The 21,307-nt window shown below is 39.8% G+C and overlaps 1 protein-coding gene across 1 annotated transcript; it reads right to left on the bottom strand.

The window, feature by feature from the left end:
* Nucleotides 1-7,640: 7,640 nt before the first annotated feature.
* Nucleotides 7,641-20,624, bottom strand: MTPAP (mitochondrial poly(A) polymerase). The gene is given in 10 exon segments (XM_014248410.2): nucleotides 7,641-8,203; nucleotides 8,206-8,518; nucleotides 10,218-10,291; nucleotides 10,389-10,481; nucleotides 11,667-11,893; nucleotides 14,047-14,258; nucleotides 17,188-17,412; nucleotides 17,735-17,968; nucleotides 18,536-18,708; nucleotides 20,486-20,624. Coding segments are annotated over 10 exon segments (1,734 nt in total). The 3' UTR covers nucleotides 7,641-8,159.
* Between the last annotated feature and the right edge of the window lie 683 nt (nucleotides 20,625-21,307).

Here is a 21,307-nt window from a genome sequence, read left to right as displayed (position 1 = left end):
CTCTGCCAGCTGGACAGCAAGTATTTGACAGCAAACTGTTCATAGCCTACTTCCATCATCAGAACAATTTAAGTTATATCAGAATAGGTTTTTTGCTGTCATGCTTCCCATTCCCAGACATCTTTGTAAAGTCTGCGAACAGAGATGCCAACATATCCCATTCTGACCTACATAGCAAACAATTGGACTTGTGTTCCTACTGTGTTATCACCAAAATGAATCATTGTCATGTCTCCTCAAAGGCCTGGCAAGATGGAGACTTTTCTGCTGGGAAGTGTCAGCCGAATCCTGCACCTACTGCTCTCATGACACCAACTGCATACTTTGTGTTTATCGCAGAAAAGAAAAACATCCAGCAGAAAAAGGCTAAGCTTTGAATTTTACTCTTTGCCAGGAAAAACATGGGAACAAGTGAAGCACAGCTCTGAAAGCTCTAGCTTATTAAACTCTAAGGACAACGAAAACAACCAAAAAATTTGCATCAATCTTTTTTGAAAAACAGAATAAAGATGCTAGATAAAAATGTACACACACACAAACCCATACATTGCACAAATCTGAGGAATAGAAATGGCCATGCTGTAGCATCATTGTTCACTAGTTCTGCATCTGAGAAAAAATTTAGGGATATGTCCTGCTGTTACTTGACTCAGAAGGAAAAAAGTCCTGCTCGAATGGGGTATGAAGATGGCAAACCATTCTTTGCATTCTCAGGCTTCAGAACTCCCTAGGTCAGCTTGGCAATTAATGGTTGCTATGACTTAGAAAGATTAATCCCAAGGGAAGTCATCCTTACCAGGAGCGAGCAGCTGGCAGTTGTTAATATTTATGGTCTTCTGCTGCAATGGTGAGTAGGATCTGAAAAAGTGTAGGAGATTTGGACTAGGTGTCTTTGAATCAAGCCTGCATTAACCTATGTGATCTGAAGCTTCTCTCTTACCAGCATTTGGAGCATAAAATTCTATCATTTATGCCTAACTGCCACATACTTGTAACCCTATACATGTGGGATAAAATTAAATCAAGACAAACAGAAATGCCTGTATTCCCCCTTTATAATTTATAAGGATAAAAAGCAAGTTTTTTTGCCAGGGCAGGGTTCAGGAACTTTAGATATCTAGCTAGAAAAAAATTCTTCTCTTCCCATTAAGAGATATCTTATAGAGTTTGTCAGACATCCAAAGAGTTATTTCTGCTCTCTTCATTAGAAGCTGTGTTTTGTAAGTTACAGAGATATGCTCTTCACAGACCACCATTCACTTAAACAAATTATTAATCATAATGTGATTCTGGAAGGCAAGAAGCACTCCATCTCCAACCATGACTTGACAGCATTTGGTTTGACCTTTGTTCTGTTTGGAAAATCCCCAAAGTTAGAAATGTTTGTTGGGTGAGTTGAAGCTGGCTGACAATGAGATTGACTTTTTCAGGGGTTTGTTTTCTTACTTCTTTGCTGAGCTCTGTAGACTGGGGCATTTAGGGACCAACCCTTCAAAACCATTGCTCTTTGAAATGCATCCTCATTTCAGTAATCTCTGCCTGCACCTGAGGAAGAAAAGCACCAGCTATGTTATTCTTTATCTTATCAAAGACTTCAACAGCACAATGGAAGAGTAACTTACTGAACAAATACAGAGGACATGTTTTACTTTATTATTTATCTCATAGAAGAAATATAAAATTAATTGTGGCAACACAGTTCAAAGATTGAAAATACTGTCTACAATAAAAAGGAAGACTAAAATTGTAATAGCCTAAGTGGCAGAAAGTGTCAAAGTCTGTTGCTAACTGTAAGTATTTGCATTCTTAGGATAACTGAAAATTATAATATTCCAGATTCATAACCAGCTGCAATATTAACCCTCTTAAACATGGAGTTTAGAGCAGAACTGTAATCACTAAGGTCATTAATGTCTCAACAAAACAGATCATGGTCATTTCAAATGAGACCTTACTTTGCAAGCTCAGACATCAAGCGATTACATCAAACATTCTTTTGACTGGTGTCCAAAGATAATTTTCAAAAGGAAGAAATATGAATCACCTAAAGATTCACAGAACAATTCTATACATTTTAATTTTGGTGTAAAAATATCTCTGAATCTTATTTCATTGGCAATGCTCCTTTTATCTACTGAAATGGCTAAGTACTCATCCTCCCACATATTGGATGCTGTAGCTTCCATTCAGTACGCTCTCTGAAAACCCATTCCTCTATAAAAGTAGTGCACCACTGGACTACAGAAAATTAAGGCAGGAAAACTGATTCAAAGAGACAAGGCAGTGATACTTGATATTGCTGGATTGTGTTATCTTGCCCTATGTAATTATTTTTGATAATTAATCTAAAAGTAAGTTCTACTTATTTCATTGCCTGAACTACAAAGCCTCTATGTATTTTCCCAGTTCTTTATCTCACCCTGAAAATCTCTAGAAATCATCCCTAGAGAAGGGCTTTAGAAAACCAAACTTCAGATAGAAATATTCAGAAAGAATGTAAGTACTACAGCTCTTTACTCCAGCAATTCAACTTCTAACACATTTACCTTTTCTCTGCAGGAAAGCAATGTCTTTCCAATGACCAACATGAGAAAAAGCAATACAGAATTACAGAAATTGTTCCATCTCGAGGAGTCAGCAACACAAATGGAGACAATACTTTAGTGATTTCTGGGGTTTCTACCTCCCCTGTTGGGCTGTGAGCATAATACCTACAAGACATATTCTGGGAGCTGTTCCATGCAAAATTCCTGTACAGGGCTGCACTGTTTACATTGACTACAAATCTGTATCCACAAGAAAGCTCAGCATGGGAACAAAAACCTATCTCTGGAGACCTTCAGGGAAACAAATTGACCATGGTTTTACCCGTAACAACAAGAGAAAACAGAATGAATCCTGAAGGGTAGAGTGCCTCTCAAAAAATTTGCAGGGAACTTCTTCTTCCTAATATAACAGACTGTGTTAAACAAGTCTCTTTACTGAGGAGACTTCCCAAAACTACATGTTCAATAAAGGTGAGAGCCATCAAATTCAGCTTATTGATCCCTCTACGAGCCATGGGAAACGCAGCATGGAGATTCAGTCTACACAATAAATGAAGTAGTAAAAAAAAAAAATTACATTGCAATGTGAGAAGCACCTTTTGAAAACTACCGGTTTCTTGAATACAGCTGTATTCACTATTGTTTCACAAAATACTAGGGGAAGTGAAATACTATTTCTTTACAGGTCAGATACAATGAAAATACAATGGCAAGGGTGAAAAGAAGCAGGGAGGTCCTGCAAGAGAAAGCAAAACCAATCCTCTGCTAAAGAAAGTATGAGAAACAGGTCTGCAAAAGCAGTGGATCAAGACTTTCAACTAAGAGGATTTATGGAGGAGATTTTATCTCCAGGCACAGGTTAGCCTCAAATAAATCCTAACCCTTGTTTTAAACAAACTGACCCCAAGTTACCCATGATGTTTAGAAGAATTCAGTACTAGAAGAGAACCTTGGTGGTAATTTTGTGATAAGCAAAAGAAAGCATTTAGAACTTTCCAGTGAACAGCATGACTTTACTTTGAAAAACCTCCTACTTGTTGATTTATTGCATCTCCAAAGCAGCCCAGGCTGGAAATATTAAATTTTCTTCAGCTGAACATGGCACGGACCTTTAACTAGTTTGTCTGCAAAATTATTTAAATAGAGGTTCTTTGTCTACCTTTTTCTTTTCCAAAGGTACAAAATTTTGTTAAGCAAAAACACACCCTGTACCTCTGGAGAGCATAAAAAAAACCAGAACTTGCAAATTTGTTTCTATGATGGAAGTTTTGCTGTTCTAAGAACACAATTCCTCAATTACCAGAGACCCAGCACAAGCATGGAGCACAGCAGGGTTGTGGCTGAGATCCTGACTGCTCTAGACCTAGAAGTGACACAGCACCACAAATGTGTCAGATCCAAGTGGGACAAGCTCTGCTGGGCAGCAGCATCCTGTACCACACTACTGCACTTGTGGAAGCAACAGCAATTGTCCCAGAGACACAGCACTGTGCCCTAAGGTGATTCTGCACCTGCATCGCTATCTCCGTATGGCACTGTATTTTCTGGAGCTTTTCTGCCAGTGCAATTCACCAGTCTGCTCCTCATGGCCTCTTATTTTCCTGCAGAACCTTTTAGAACTTAATTTTTAGTCAGGATTTGAGTGTCATGAGGACTTTGTAAGCTGGATATGCACAGTGGCCATGTCAAAGCAATAAGCTAGAACAATGAAGAGGACAACCATAACCCCCAGTTATGCCAGGCAGCTTGTGGACATGGATTGAGAGAAAAGGACACAATGTGACAGGAACAATAATAAGGGACCTCAATAATAAAACCTTATGAACAGGTACCCACCTAAAATCTACAGATACAAATGTGGGGTAGCCTGGGAAACAAGCAGGAGGAGCTAGAGCTCCTTGTGCTGTTATTACAACACTGTGGGAATAATAGCTATGGTAGGAGGGCTTGCATGTGATGGGAGCATTGTGATGGATGGATATGAGTTCCTCTGGAAATACAGGGAAAGAAGGGAAGACTTGGGGCTTTTTGTATGAAGGAGCAGCTTGAACACTTGTTGTAGACAGCATTTTGATTGAGGGCATGTTTCAGGATCAGAAAAAAAGCCACTAAGAGTGACAATGATGGGGCAGCACATTTCAGCTTAGCTGACCATGGTGATGGGGACAGTCAAGCACTAGAACAGGCTGCACAGTCTCCAAATCTCCTTGGAGATTTTCAAGGCCTGACTAGATAAAAAGCCCTGGTCTAATCTCACAGCTGATACCACTTAAGAATTCAATTGGACTAGGTTCAGAGTTCTCTCCCAACCTGAAATACGCTGTGATTCCAAGTCTCAAGAACAGAAACCAAGACAGGATTGCTACTTCTGTAGCAAGAAGTCTGTTTTGTGACTGTGTCTTCACAAGCATGGCACTAGGATGCTCACCCAGGAGTTAACTGTAGGCCAAAGCTGCAGATTCCCAGGAAGTTTTAGAGGAATGAGGAACAGTGGCAGTTGCAGCAGAACCTATTCCTGCAACACTTGTGAGCACCAAACATCTAGGGAAATAAAAATAAAAATCCCTGGCAACAAATATTAACTTTGAAGTTAATATCTCAAAGCGTATTTTCTCAGGACAAGGAACTTCTGAATGTTTCAGTGTCCCTAACCATTTAAGAGCTGGGAAATATGAGACTTGCACTAAAAAGTATTTCCAGCAAGGGAAAGGGGAAGAGGGGCAAAACTGTGTTTAACTCACTGGTGTTCCTTATCTGACCTCCCAAACAACCCCACCATACAATACAGCAGATCATGACCAAGTTTGAGAAGTAACTGAAAGTTACTGCCTTGCTTTTGCAGAGACATTGTTTACATGTTTCTGGAGCACATGAATGAGCTCTCAAATCTAGATCATAATCATAGTCCTTTCCTGACATACATCCAGCTCTTGTTTTCAGTGACACAACCATATTGATGGTTTCTAAATAATTTCAATGTAAGACTGCTACCCTCAGGAAATTATAATCATCTCTTGATTTCATAAATAAATCCCCTTAAGTCTTGGTTCTCTTCCCACAGGTGGCTTCAGTTTCATTCAGTTCTTCCCAAAGCTCATGGTCAGCCCTCCACCTCCTCCAGCTACAGCCTCTTTTAGGGAAGCTGCCTGCTGAGTTTATTTACATCACCAATGAGAGCTGATCCTTGCAGCCTTTAGGCTTCAGCGCCTGGTCACCAGCTCCCTTGACTTGTAGATATCTGAAAAAATAACCTGTGCATTCCACTGCTACAACACTGCTTTTGGCTTCTTTCTGCTCTTTTCAGAAATTGGCCTGCAGTCATGACAATAGTTCAGAACTATTCCCAAAAGGGACAGGCAGTCTAAACAGAAAAGTGACGCTGAAAGGCGCTGCATGTACAGTAACCATGTTCTGCCCTGCCTTTTAAGGGATATTAAGCAGCTTGAACATCTATAACCATTTATAAATGAAGCTTGGGCTTCAGCATGGCTCAACCATATAACAAAATACAAAATTCACTGTTATTTGTCTACAACTGTCCTGTATCTATGTGTCAAAATTAATCTAAAATCTTTCCTACCTATGTCAGTGGATCGCTGTGAATATAATGCAGTTAAGTACACACTGCCACAGTTCTGCTGCATGCTTCTGTCCCTGGTAACCCATATTCTTATTACTACACTATTACACATTTGGTTAATCTAAAATAAAGAAAATTCAAAAGAGTACTGCCCTAATCTTCAAAAAGCTAGACAGTATATTCCTGTTTAAACTGTAGACAATGTACCTCTATCTGTAAAGATCAAGGTAGCAGCAGGCTCCTTACAGAATCTGTGTCAAATTTGCTATCAAAGGCCTTGTGCTTGGACCAATAGCAAGTTGCAGTAGACTTCATACCATCCTCCAAAAAGAAGTTCTAATACTAGGATTTAGGTAGAAAATTAAGTTTCAAATTCAAGGCTCAGTCTTGAAGAAGTTAATATAAGAATTAATTTCAGCAACCAAGATAATGACTATGTGAGTCATTGTTTAAGAAAACATTTATGAATCAGAAAAGATTATTATTTTAAACTCCAAATAAACTGTTATGGAATTGACCTGAAGGTCTAACCCTTTAGTTTGCCAACTGCTAGAAGATACTTTTCCTTGCCCAGTTTTTACAAGTGCATACAAGGAGGTATGCATTATTGCCCCCAGTATTTCCAATAAATAATAAATATATCAGAGAAAAGAAAAAACACACTTAAAAATTGTTCAGATGAAACCATTAGAAAAATGTCTACACAAGGTCATATACCAGTGCTACATTAAATAATGTAAAAATACTGAAAATTAAAGTTATCATAAAATTGATGTTTCATCTATATTATTATCTCTGAATACAGTAATTTCCTTTACAGAATTTCTGTTAAGAATGAAGAAAACATTCTGTGGAATTGCTAACAGTGTTACCATTTAGTCTAATGCATGAGTGGCTCTCAAACTGGACAGGTGAAATACTCCCAAATGTACTTTTAAAGTTTGATATTTGCCTGCTCTCCATTTCCCATTTTATTCCTTCTCCTCCACCCCTCTTCTTGTGAAAAGACTTCTTTCTGTGGTAGATGCAAAGAGCACCCAATGTTTTAAGTCAACAAAAAGCACTGACTCTGCTGATCCAACTGATCTGGAAATGGCGACAGTCACTGTTCTACTGAATATCTGCAAACCAAGGCAAGGTTTTGGAACCTGGGAACAGGACTCCAGCATAATACATGATTCTCTGGATCTCTGCACAGGACAGATCCCTCCGCAGGAATGCTTTGATGTCACCTAGTAGGCAGCAACTTCGGGGAGAGTGATGAAGCAAGAAGAGCGCTTGAGAACCCCTGCCTGAACCTGAAATACAGGTTTAAAGTGAAGCTGAAGGCAAAATAAGAAACAAGTGTGGGTGGAGACCAGTCCTGGGTAGAGAAAACAAAGGAGAGTTAACTAAAGACACATGAAATCAGGTGGTAAACACAAGAGCAAACCCACTTTTCCAACACAAAACAGTGGCACTATCCTTGGAGAGCTGTGGTGGTGCAATGCTTTACGAAACTGCAAACCCGACTATCTAATTCCATCCTCTTTATTTTGTCTTGGCACTATCTACATGAATGGAAAACAATTGCAAAAATAGATACACACACTTCAGTTTTACTGGCTTCCAAAACACGACTGGATTGGAAACAATGGGTCCAAAACATTTATCTTCTTCCAGACTGTGGTTTCACGGAAAGCTGGTTGTTTCTTGAGCTTTTAATTAGCATATCATTTGTATGCTAGCCAAGAGAATTCCCAAAGGCTTTTTCACATACTGCTCCCATCAGCCTTTTTTACAGTAGAGTGCCCAACTGGAGGCTACTTCCAAAATGCATCTGTAAAACTTATATTTGAACATTTTTCATTCATAAAACAGAAGGAAACTGAGGAGTAAGGAGAAGAAAAATGTACAGAAAGCAAACCTGTACAAAAATTATCACGATGGAAACCAGAGATTGCTTGATTCTCCATTCCCCATAATAGAAATATTAAAAGTAATGTTCTTTGGACTGTGTGTCACATATAATTCCTTAAACAGAATATCAGCTACTATGTTTCTGTGCTTAAAGTCATTTTCCCACTGCTTTTTGTTGACTGTTTGCATTATTTAACTTTAAAGAGTCCAAGAGGCTTCTGATTGTTTCACTTCCTATTCCTTTCATCCTATTCCTCATCTTGCTGGAATTACTTTTTCCAAATGGTATCAGTAGAGCTGCCAGTCCCCAAGGTTCTTTATTGATCATTTTCTGAGTTTTATCTTCCTTCTGTAAAATCCAGGCACTTTCTCTGGCCATAGCTACAAATTTCTCCAGCTGTGGCTGATTAACATTCTTGCTGATATTAAGGTCTTGTTCAAAGGGATTCCAGATATAAAGAGGAGACGACTCAGGCTTATTTACTTCCTTTCCCTGCAGACAGCATAAAGAAAAAGCCAAAGTTGCATATGTACATTATAGGCTGAGCAAATAACAAGTCATTTGAGGTATTACATTAGAATTAAGTGTTTTGACCTATTAGAGAACATTTTACAGAACACCCAGTCATCATTAATCAAGTTAATTTTCCTGTCAACCTGACTGTATGATTCCTGCTCTCTGAACCCTCAGTGGCAGGTTTCTTTGCAACATTCAACTTAGAATTCCTTTAAGGTAAAGAACACACAACTACAGCTTAACCTATCTTTTTGGCCAATCTCCCATTTGCTGTCCACCAAACCTCAGAACTCACCTACTGCATCCTCCTACTCCTAATCTTCACTTGCCTATGGGCAGCATCAGTGTGTCATATTAACCTGCATAGCACAGTTTGATAAAATATTGCATGCACTTAAACTGTTCAAACCATTCCTCCCACACTGTTCAGAGAGCTCACAGTGCAGGTGTAAGTGAATAAGATTGCTTCCTTGGCTGAAATTCCTCCCAGTTTGGTCTGTCTTTTAAGCACAGAGCTATGCAGGTCATGGTCCACTGTTAGGCACCTGGTATAGTACCACACAAATAGCTGACAGCTATGTAATTTGTTATTGAAATGCACTTCCATCTCAATGCTTATGCTTAGCTGACTGGTTCTGTATAGCAAAACACCTCTTCAAGCCTTTCCGCTGCAAGCTCTAGCAGGAACCCACCAGCTCCTGCTGGTCCAGGAAGTGTCTATATACACCTTACATACTCTTGCCCCAGGGCCAAGAGCACTGTCAGAAAAACACCAGCAGCACAGATCCCTCCCCTGACTAGCTCAGGCTCCAAATGTGTTTTTGTTTGCTTTATTCAGGTTTAATAGCAAACAGAAGTTCTCCACCTATATAAATCAGTTTTTAGGATCAATCTGAAAGAGAGCTCTTCAGCCAGTGATGTACAATGCCCAAACAGGAAACAGAACAAATGAGTGGCCACACAGTAATGTGGCACTGAAACCCCATTCTGGAAGCAGCCCAGCAGGAACAGGTGTGAGTTATGGAGGTTACGTTTTCATGTATTTCTATTACACCTGCATACACACACAGATTGATAGGATGCCTTAAGCATACAAAGCAAACCGAAGTGCTAGCACAGAATTACCGTGCTATGGCATTGCTTACTGAGTTGCAGTACAGTTACTGTAGGCTGATAAAACTCCAGTAGAAAACTGCAGTGCCAAAAGCACACCCAGAACTCAGCTGTAAGTTTTAATGTAGGCTCTGCTTGGGTCTGGACTCCCAACTTTAAACGCAAATTCTGTCAGCTCGTAGGGTTTGTCACAGACTTTTGCTATGCCAGACATCATGACATTTTAAAAGTTTTCCTCCCACAGAAGCAAAATAGCTTCAACTTTTTAAAACTGTCACTTTTATTATAGGTCTTTTCAGTAAAATCACACTAGCTTTGCATCAGTTTCTGCTTTCCAGCATATCCAAGTAATGACACTGTAAATGTTCTCAATGGTACTGTAAGTTACTGGGCTCCAAGAGGAAAACACTCCTCCTTCACAGAAAGGACTCAGTTTCTTCCCTACAAATATATTTTTTATATATAATTAAAATGACAGAAATTGCTGTTTAGCATATGTAGTTTGTCAAATGGCAGACAGAGAGATTTGATTGATAATGATGAGCAATTAAAATCCATTTACCTTTCGAAGATTTAAGGCGTTCTTTCTGAAATCAAAGTTTCCAAAATATTCAAAAAACTCGCCCAGCAATACATCTAAGGGAAAGAAGAACAAGAACCATCAGTAAGATTAAGGAAAGGTTTGTTTTCAATAAGCTTATTGAAAAAAAAAAAAAAATGAGGATCTACCTACCAAGTGTTTCTGTATTTTTTGTAGGTTTAATCTTCCTTAAATCGCTAACAAATGAGCAATCATATCTTCCAATTATATGCTTGTCTTTTTCATCTGAAAGAAAAATTGTGGGCATATTTTGAAGTAACAAACATTAAAACGCCATTGTATTTAATAAAATTCAGATAAAAAACTGAAATCAATGCTACCATATTACACAAATCAAATTAGGAATTCACAAGTAAACTTTCAGGTTAAGATTCAACTTAAGTGGTAAAAGATTTGACAGGAAAAAGTCTATAGATGGGCAAAGGAAAAGCATCATGAGCAAATGGCACATTTTTAAAATCCTAAAGGACTAAGATAAATGATATCTTCATATCTCTGAAAATATTTCTAATACGTATCAAACAGGGTATCTCTGCATAGAGGGCTGTATTACACACTTAACAGCACAACCCTCTGAGGTTACTCCCTACATGAGGGTTTAAAAAAAGTCAGACCCAGAGTGTTCACTGTCTTTTCCTGAAAAATTTTAGAGAATTAAGAACACTCTTGTAACTATCAAAACACATGTTTTATGTATAAACATTTCTAACCAGTTCTGATGGAAATGTTTAAAATTATTTTAAAGCAACTAACACAGACTTTTTTTCTCCAGTACCAAGCACTCAAAGCTTCCAAGGAATCACATCAATAAGCAGAAGACATAAGTAAGGAATCAAGAACCTGAGGTGTGATTCTCTATGCTTTCATACAATTCACTGGAGATAATACACCCTGAATGCCGTGTAAGAAACCGTCAGAACAGTTTTTTTTGTGCAGATACAAGAACGATTTGCAAAAGGCCTGAACGGTATCAAGGATATTACAAATTGGGAGAAGAAAACACAGTCTTTTTTTTAAGAATTTGGTAGCTATAAAACAATACACATCATATCAGTCTGCACAAAATCCTTAATTCCAGAAATGTTCAAGATCCTAGGAGTCTTCTAAAAAACAAAATTTAAAAAAATTCAACATAGGAGCACTGAACAAGTAAATTACATTTAATTATCTAAGGGACAGAACAAGTCTAAACCCTCTAAATAGAATTAGTATTGTACTGAAAAGGGATTTATTTTGCCTTTAAAGATGCATTATTTTCACTAAAAAATACATGTAGAACTTGTGTATTCCCTCAAACTTAAAACACGCATAATATTCATTAGTACTTGAGAGCATAAAGAAATTGCTTGGATTTATTTATCACTTTAGATAAAACATATGTGCAATAAACACAGAAACTGCTGTGCTTACCTGCAAGTGCTTTAAGTTGGTCTAGTGTTGGAATGATAGGTGGCGATCTCCTCTGCAGAAAAAACATGACCATCATGGTCAGAGAGAAGTTTGTGATCCAGGTACCAGGAGCACTGTTTGTAAGTCCATGGACACGAGCCCAACATCGTATAGTGAACACTAATGCTCGTACACGGGAATCAAGACAGCCATAGATATACAAGAGTTCTGAACTTCTTATTGCAATGCTGAAGAAGAAATGGGAAGACATGTAAATGATGACGGAATTATGAAGTATCAGATGCAGTGTTCTTTATTCATTATAAGAGAATGGGGCCTCAATAAAAAAAAAAATAACTTTTACACATTTTGCAAAATAGAAGAGAATCATAGAATAGTAGAATGTTTTGGGTTGGTATGCCTGGAATTGTCCAAGATTAAATATCTGGTAGTTTTCCATAGCAAGAATGATACATCATGGTTCTGGGTAAATAATGTGCATTTGCACTGTTTCCTGTTTCTTTGTTCCACATCACAGTGGGAGGAAAAAAAACCCCAAATAAAAAAACACCATCAAGTACTGTGGAGTCAAACTATGCAGAACTGAGATGAAAAAACATATTTTAGCCACAATTGCCTTTGAGGCACATTAGATAATATCTCTAGCCTAACATATAATAAAATACAACTAGAACTTCTTTTACTGCTTTTATTTAAAAAGTAATAAAACACTGCACTGAAAAATAATCTAAGTGCAGACACACAATGAAATCCACAAAACAAGTCAGTTTGGTAATTTTTGAATGATTACTGCTTAGATGAGCTGAAAAAAATAACTAATTTGGAAGGATAAAGGTTTTCATATGGATCAGTTCTTGATCTCCTTCATCACGCTGTTATACAACCATTCATGTATTGTACAAATGTGAGGGCAAGAAAACGTTGAAAAAAATTGAAGTACAGTATGACAGCAAAACTTGCTTTGGATCAGTTTTAGCCTCAAGTGTTCTAAAAATTCAGCATAGCCTTTTGTGGACACTAGGTCAAGATTTTGTAACACCTGGGCTCCTGAAATTTCAGCTGTGAGGTGCTTAATGTGTCCAGAGAGATTTGGTAGTAAAAATGATAACAAGACCAGACATGCAGTCCCAACCAGCCAAACTATCAGCAGTGAGTTACAATGAAGCTTGTACAGAACTAACTGCTGAATTTCACTGCGGCTGCATATAGCAAAGTAAATTAATTGTAAGAAACTTTTTCAGTATTGCCTTAACTCCTGCATATTCTGAAACAGATCTTTGGGTGACTCAGAAAACTGAGTGTATCTGATCTGATTGTACCTGATGCAGACAAATCACAAAACTGCACTAAAATTCATATCACAGAATCACAAAATTGTTGGAAGGGACTCATAAGGATCATCAAAGTCCAACTCCTGGCCCTGTACAGGACAGTCCCAAGAGTCACACCTTGTGTGAGAGCATTGTCAAAAAGCTTCTTGAACTCTGTCAGGTTTGGTGCTGTGACCACTTCCCTGGAGAGCCTCTTACAGGGCTCAGCCACCCTCTGAAAAACCTTTTCCTGATATCCAACCTAGATCTCCCCAGACACAACTTCATGCCATTCCCTTGGCTCCTGTCACTGGTATCCTGAATTATCACTCATATTTTTATATTCCCCAGCAACAATGAAAAGGGTCAGTAACTCATTTTGGTTATGTGAACACTTATGCCAGCGCTGTTTACTGGAGAGAGGGGTTTATTTCTGGTTAAAACACGGACAGCACAAGCACGAAAGGGACGGCGCTGCCATGTCTGCGCTGGGCGGTCCCCGCGGGCCCTGAGGGCACTCCTGGGCAGCCGGCGCCCCCTAGCGGGCAGTGCTGCGAGCGGCCGCGCGCGGCGGGAACACCGCACGCTCCCCGCCAGGGTCCCGAGGCCGGAATTCACCTGGCGTCCAAGGGAAATTCCCAGCAAACAGGTGTATGCAGGCCCTTAACAAGAAGGAAAGGACACCAAGATAGCTAGAAGCCAAATGCCTAAAAATCAACATCCTAGAGCTGCTTAATCTGAAAAGCAATCAAGAAAGGCTGTATATACGGCAAAGAAAAGTAATGACTAATAAACACTGACTGCCTTCTTTCCAGTTTTATAAGACAACCTTATTCCATAGACTGGTTGTTCAGTCTTCAGCTTCAGCTAGCAAGTGTTTCCTGTGCTGGAGAAAGACAACTTAAGGATATCAAACTCTAACCTCTAGAAGTCAAAAAATATCTTTTTACTTTCAGAGCCAATATTCACATTTGCTAAGTACACAGTAAAGAGAAAACTAAACAGTTGATATTACTGGTTTTCAGCACACTTTAAGAATTCTCTGCAAACTTTTTAAAACCAGGTCTCACCTGTTGCTCACTGACAGATCACACTGGAATCCTGTCGGCTGATGGGAAAATTTCACTAGAGGGCAGCGGGCATTGAGGATCTTCTGTACATTTGCACAGCCAGGACCAAAATTATCAAGGCAGTCTCCAATCACAGAAAGAATCCTCTGAGTTGCTAATCTTTCTGATGGTAATCTTTTCATCTGATACTCCATTTCAAAGGGACCTTTTTTCTAACACAGAATTTTAAAAGCAAGCTGTTAGCTCTCAAACAAAAAAGACATTTAAAAATACTTCTGAAAGACCACCACAATCTGCAAAGGAGTTTGTACAACTAGAACTGAAAGACAAGAATTATTCAAAGCAGTCCACTGAATTTAAAATAGGTAAAAACATATTGCTCTCTCTTTTACATTCTTATCTGGTGATTCAGTTTTTCTAGGCTAATAGTGATGAACTTATTATAAAGCTAAATGTTCTAACAGAAGTATTAGTACTACATCCTATTACTGGCTAAAAAATGCAATTCTGGAATTACCAATAGAGCATATATGCTCTGACTGCAAAGAGGACAACACAATTACAGAGGGGCAACACAACCGAACTACCAAGAACTTCAAACTATTGGTAATTCCATGTCAAAGCCTCAAAAAACAATGCATTATTAGTAAATCAAGTAGCAGTGTAAGGAAAAAGTCTTTTTCATTTAAAAAAGTAAAAGAAATTAGCATGCAAATTACTTAATCCTTCAAAATTACGATATGATTCTGTAAAACTTAAAATAATCACTTCAGGTCATATGTACTTTCCCTGGAAGACAAAAATATTGTGAAGATATATTCTAATATCAGAAATTAACTTCTCTGTAGGTCTTCATATTTTGTTTTGCTATATTAGTAGTTTTTACCTCAATAAAATACTTATGAAATCTCTGTTTTCTTTATAGTCTTGTGTTTTTAAGACATAAGCTAATTTTGATTGCTAATCCAATACTTGACACTGATTTATCCTCCCCCTTGGAACATGTCATGTGTGAATGCATACTATACAAATAAAATCACAGTCATCCAACAGTAACTGAGATACAGAGCACGTCATTTTTTTGTCCACAAATTAGTAAGCTCACAGACAGGTGAAACAATTCAGAAGTTACAGACCTTGCAACCTTTCCCATAAGGTAACTTCAGGGGCTGAATTTCTGAGTCTCTCTGGCAATCACCGAGCTGACTGATCCCACTCCCCTCCAGTCAGCACCAAGGTGTGGTGGAATATGCCAGGACAGCAGTCCCTGATCCCATCTGGCTGTGTAGCTGCATACTAGAGCAGGGCTGGCTCTAAGTGAAAGGAGCCTGTAACTATCAACATCGAGGCAGTTAACAGGAAAGATAAAGATGGGGACTCAGCTGACCTGTAGGTGGGCTGGTGTTGATATTTATATTTGTAACAAAAACCACAATGGGCCTTTCCAGACAGCACCTCCCTATCTCTCAAAAACTGAATGAAGACTGTTTTATAATGATAGATACTCTTAGCAATTAAAAGAACCTTTCAATTGCTTTGATGCTGGCTAGGGGTTATGAAGTACTGATACACTTGTGCCAACCCTATGGTTCTTCCCTTATTTTGTCATACTAAATACTAAACTATTACTGTTATTAAAAGTAAACTATTACCTTTGGGTAAACTGATACAGTAACCTAAGCAAGGACCACAACCGTTTTAACTAAAACTGCTACTCTGAAACATCACAGAGCCCTGTTTTAAGTCATTCACTGATCTCCCAACTGTCCCAAGGTTAAAAATGCCCTATCTTCGGTCTTGGTAAATAATGTTCCCACTTTGGCCCCTTTTCTTAAACTGCAATTAGTAATCAGTTTGTCATAAGGCTCAAAAACAGGTATTTCAGGTAAATAGTGCTGAAATGCCTGATCCTTCTCATTGCTGGCACCTCCTGGAAGGCTACAGAAATGAAGAAATCAGAACATACCATTTCCGCTGCTGCTAAACCACCTTGTAACTAAAGCTACCTCCCCTTTGTCTCCCCTGAGTAGTAAGTCTCTCAGCCATTCACAGGTAATCACAGCTGCTAGTAAACTCACTCATCAAATACTCTACATTTCACAACAGAACTGCTATCTTCACAAAGTATACATATTAAAGAAAACAGCTAGTCACCAAACACGCTTTGAAAATAAACATTTAATTTTGAAAATTATTCCTTCGAAATTTAAGAGGCAACTTCACTGTTTAAACATAAAGATTTTAAGACTTCACACACACGATGATCCTTCTCTTCAGCAGACACATTTGCTTTCATTGTGATTTATCACTGCAGTAATACTAAAAGCTATACACATTTAAGGGATTATTTCTTTGAAAGCTACTTACACAGCAATATACAAATTGTACAGAAAAGCTGAAAGAATTTTCAATCTTCAAAAGCTTAAGCCCACTGTCTTTTAAGGAAAACAGAGCTAGTTTTTCCCAAACTATCTGTCACCACACAAATGAAAAGTTTTCACAACATGAAAATCACTTACTTGATAATTCATTCATAATCTGTGACCTGTAAGCATTCACCATGACTATCCCACATCCCGAGCTTTTACACCTCCACACACTAAATATGTGCCTATAAATACATATATATATACCCCAGTACCTAATCCAGTACCTTTCCTGGAGCATGAAGTCATCTCTTAAAGTAAGGAAAATAACCTGACAATCCTGCCAAAACACAAATGTGCACACATGCACAAACTTACTTTGCTTTACGACACGGAAGACTCTAAAAATCACAGCCAAGCTTTAACAGAGCATGGCTGAAGCACAGAAGCCACAGTGAAGAAAACACAACAGTAGAATGGGAAGGTCTGCTGAAACAATTTTGGAGTGTTCTTCATAGTGAAATTCACCCTAATAGTACAAAATTCATGTAAACACCAAATCATTTTCTTCCTATTGCAAAGGAGATCTCGTCCATGTCACATTCAGTTTTTGAAAGTCTTCAGATCCAAACATTCATATAAACTTGTTCACACTCTATAATATGAACCCATTTAAAACCTAAATAAAAATAAATTGATTCCACTGCGTGAAACATCAAATGAGCTGCTCTGTTGAAGAAATCCAGCAAACTGAAGACGCACAGCATAACCTTACCATTTTTGTAGCATGCTTTCCTGTATCACCGAAGTCCAAAAACATGTCCACATCAGATCCCAATTTGCCAAACGTGTTGACTGAAGAGCCAAACGGCTTTACCGTGCTGTCTGGGAAATATGCACGTGCAAAATCCCGAACCAAAGAACAGGCCAGAAATCGCAGCTTGATGTTTTCTTCTGTAAGCTGATACTCATTCAGTAGAATGCACATCTGACTGCTTATCTAGTTCAGAAAATAAACACTGTAAAAATACAATGACCATCTTTTATCTATATATATTTTCATCTATTTAATATCAATGCAATTAGAAGATTATTTTTCAAAATTTCAAAAAGGTTTCTTTCACACAAATTATTTTCATAATTAAAATGAATAATTTTATTTATTTATTTTAATGTAGGACAACCATTCACATGAAATGCTAATATGTTACCTTTTTTCAATAAAAATAAATACCTTTACAAGTTTCACGTGACCACTTGCAAATCTGAAATAAACATGTCTCATTTTTAATTAAGAAAGAGATCTAGAAACCTCTACTTACGCTGTCTGCAAGACAAAGCTTTTCAATAAGTTCTTTCACTGGAATGTGACACTGAGGAGAGAGGTGAAGTGGTGTCTCTTCAACGTGTTGACTCACTGGGTTTTTCAGGGTGAAAGTAAAAAGTCTTGATTTAAATGGGACAACATGATGCTCTGAAGCACTTGGGATCCCAACAGCATCCTGCAATGAGGCTATACTGCTCTTTTCTGAAAACTCTATTAAAGCACTGATGCCCTAAAACATTAAGAATGGAAACAGAGGGTGAGATAAATGCATACAATGCTTGAACTCATTGTACTGATATTACTCAGATGTTCCTGGGGCTTCTGAGACAGATTAATAAGATAGCCCTGAAGCCAAATGCTAGGTTCCATACCTCCAAACATTTCAGATGCTTTTTCATAAGAGGTTAAAAGTATTTAAGACATGCTATTCTTGGCAGCAAGGACTAAACATAAAAGTTCTGAACTACATTCAACTTCACAACTGAAATACTCAAGAAACACATAAAAAAAGAGGTATCTCTGTTGTTAGAACAATGAATGGTGCTATGTGAAAGTTTCAAAGATTTAGTGCAAAGCAGGTTGCTGGCTATTCCTTAGAGGTCTTGCTTAGCTGACTTGCAAATAAAAATCAACTGCTCAGATAAAAACTGTTTTAATGCACTAAGTATATATAATTTGCTTAATTTATGTATGCAGCCTTAATCAAATTTTCTTCCTGGCATTTATTTTCATCTAAGTCTAGATTTTAGTTACATTGTTTTGTTGTCCTAAACCAGGACAAATAGTTACTACTTACACGATTTTCAAAAAAGAAATGACTCTTAACATTCCCATGACTGGATAAGTACTGCAATAATTTTTTTTCATTAAGTTTTGATGGGCACTTAATTAAAACAGTCCGTTCGGCTTGATCCAATCGTTCTGTTTGGACTTCAGCAAATGTCTTCTTTCTGGTACTGACTTCAGCATCTGTGAGAAGAAATAAGCAAGCGTCAAGGCTTTTCTACATAAACAGAAAGATGTATGGCTGGTTTTAGTTCACTTAATCTCTTCCTCTGGATTGAACCACTGAACAAAGGTTTGTCCTGGCTCTCCAAGAACATGACAGCAAAACTGAAAAGAATGAAGAATGAATGAAGGACAATTAAGAATGAATGAAAGCAAGAAATACAAGTGTATTTCCCTCACAAATGCATACATTTGTAATAACAAGGGGTAAGAAAGGCAAGAAGAAAACAATACTGACTTCCCTCAGTGCACAGAAAGCTTCATATTACAAGGAATGTTTGTTCTTTAATTTGCTGTTCACCATCAAAAAAGCACACAAGTAAGAGCCTGGAAATGCCAGCTAGGATGTGAGGCAGGCCTAGACCTCTGGCAAGCTTCACTGAAATAATCTCTCTTCCCTACCACAAAACCAGTACTTTGGAACAATTCAACACTTGGTGTTTTTACAACTCAGCACCTTCCTTTACAGTACATTCCTACTCTAAACTTTCACTTAATAATACACTTTCATCTACTCCAGTACAATAAACCCACAGTCCAGTCATATCTCATCACACTACTGGCAGTCTGTACTGCTGCTCACAGCTTCCAGAATTCACATGGAATTGAGATGTGCCGAACATCCAGAAACATGGAACTTTTTTCCTCTTTGCATACAGGCAAAGAGGCCATCTCCCAAATCTGAAATCATGATCACTTCCCTGCATAGCTTTCAAACTAATCCACTGACCACATCACATCAGCAGAGCCTGTGAAGCTCTTGCCTCTTAATACTTCCCTTTTGTCATTTGGGTTTGGAAGCTGGGGAGCATTTCCCAGCAGCTACCATCTGCCACAGGAATATTTAGTACAGAGCTCTTTACTTCATGTTTTTGGTTTTAAAGAATCCACGGAATATTGCGGCCTCCAGAAAACTTTTAAGAGTCATTACATGGCATTTGTTAGTATTACTTGATAGTATTTCTTTTATAAAAGTCTTTCATTTTATAAGTTTACTGAGCTCTCACAGAGGCTTGTAAATAATAACCACAGGAGCTCTTTCAACAGCCTAGTTTTATACAGCATTTTTCATTAGGAAACTAAGGAAGCACTTCATGAAGATGACAAATATCACAGTTTCCACAGAAACAGAGAAGGATGAAGTGACCAAGATGCAGAAAAGACAAGTCCTATGGATGGATGACATGACCAGGAGGTCTCTGCACTAGGCCAGAATGGCTGTGATTTTTGCCTAATTTACTACCTGTACATGCTTAGCCACTACGGAGATTATGTGATCTCATAACTCCTGGCTCTGCTGTCCTTGGCACAGTCTGAGCATGGCACTGATGCACAGCAGCAAGACACCCCTCGCTAGCTCTCGGTTTGTACTAAAGACACGGCGTCAGTCACACGTTTCCTATGCCTTTTTGAGGAGGTTTCTCGGGATAAACCCCGTCAGTAGATTCACCTCTAGCTGGTGTCTACGTTTAACAAAGCGAGTCCCGGGCACTGACAGCGGACTCTAGCCTCCTGGGCTGCAGCCCGAGAGGACACAGGCCGACCTCACCGTGCGGCCGGGCTGCCCGGGCCCTGCGGGGCTCCTCACTCACGCCCAGGACACGGGCACTGCCCCGGCGCCTCCGGTGGGGCCGAGCGGGACAGGCGGCCGCTCCCCTTCCCACGCCCTCCGGCAGAGTCGGCTGTGCAGCACCGAAGTCCTCGGCGAATGCAGCACGGCCCGGCGACCCGTCCCTACCTTCCCCCGGCTCCTCGGCAGCCGGCTGCGCGGCGGCGCCGGGGCGGCCGAGCCGGGCGTGCCCGCGGGCGCCGGGGCCGGGGAGGCGCAGGCGGCCCCGCCGCAGCTCCCGCGCCGGCCCTCCCGCGCGGAGCGCCATGGCCGGCACGGCCGCGCCGTTTCTGCGCAGGCGCCGCGTTCCACGGTGGCCGGCGGGGCTCAAGCGGCTCCGTGCGCTCGGAGCGGCCCCGGGCGCCAGGAAGGGCTGGCTGGTGGTGCCCGGGGCGTTTGCGAGCTCTGGTGGGAGGGAGCAAACCTAACCGGGCAGCCCAGGGTGCGGGCAGCTGCCTCCTCCGGGCACACGGAACAAAAAGGTGCCAGCAGGTTGACCTGGCAGCCAGGAGGGCCGGCCGTGTCCTGGGGGGCATCAGGCACAGCATCGCCTGCCGGGCAAGGGAGGGGATTGTCCCGCTCTGCGCTGCACTGGCGCGGCCTCACCTTGAGGCCTGTGTGCAGTTCTGGGCACCACAGTGTAAGAAGGATATAAAGCTTTTAGTGAGCATCCAAAGGAGGGCCAACGAAGATAATGACGTGTCTTCAGGGGACTTAAAAGGAGCAGTTGAGGTCACTTGGACTATTCAACCTGGAGGAGATGGAAGGAAGACCTCATAGAAGTCAACAGCTTCCCCGTGAGGAGAGGCGCGCACTGAGCTTTTCTCTGTGGTGACCAGTGACAGAACCCGAGGGAATGGCCTGAAGTTGTGTCAGGGGAGGTCTAGGTTGAATATTAGGAAAAAATTCTTCACCCAGAGGGTGGCTGGGCACTGGAACAGACCCCCCAGG

The sequence above is a fragment of the Pseudopodoces humilis genome, chromosome 1 (genome assembly GCF_049639895.1).
Source record: "Pseudopodoces humilis isolate 2021_Gansu_Grassland_sample_001 chromosome 1, ASM4963989v1, whole genome shotgun sequence".
NCBI lineage: Eukaryota > Metazoa > Chordata > Aves > Passeriformes > Paridae > Pseudopodoces > Pseudopodoces humilis.
This window is presented reverse-complemented; position numbering and strand designations above follow the sequence as displayed.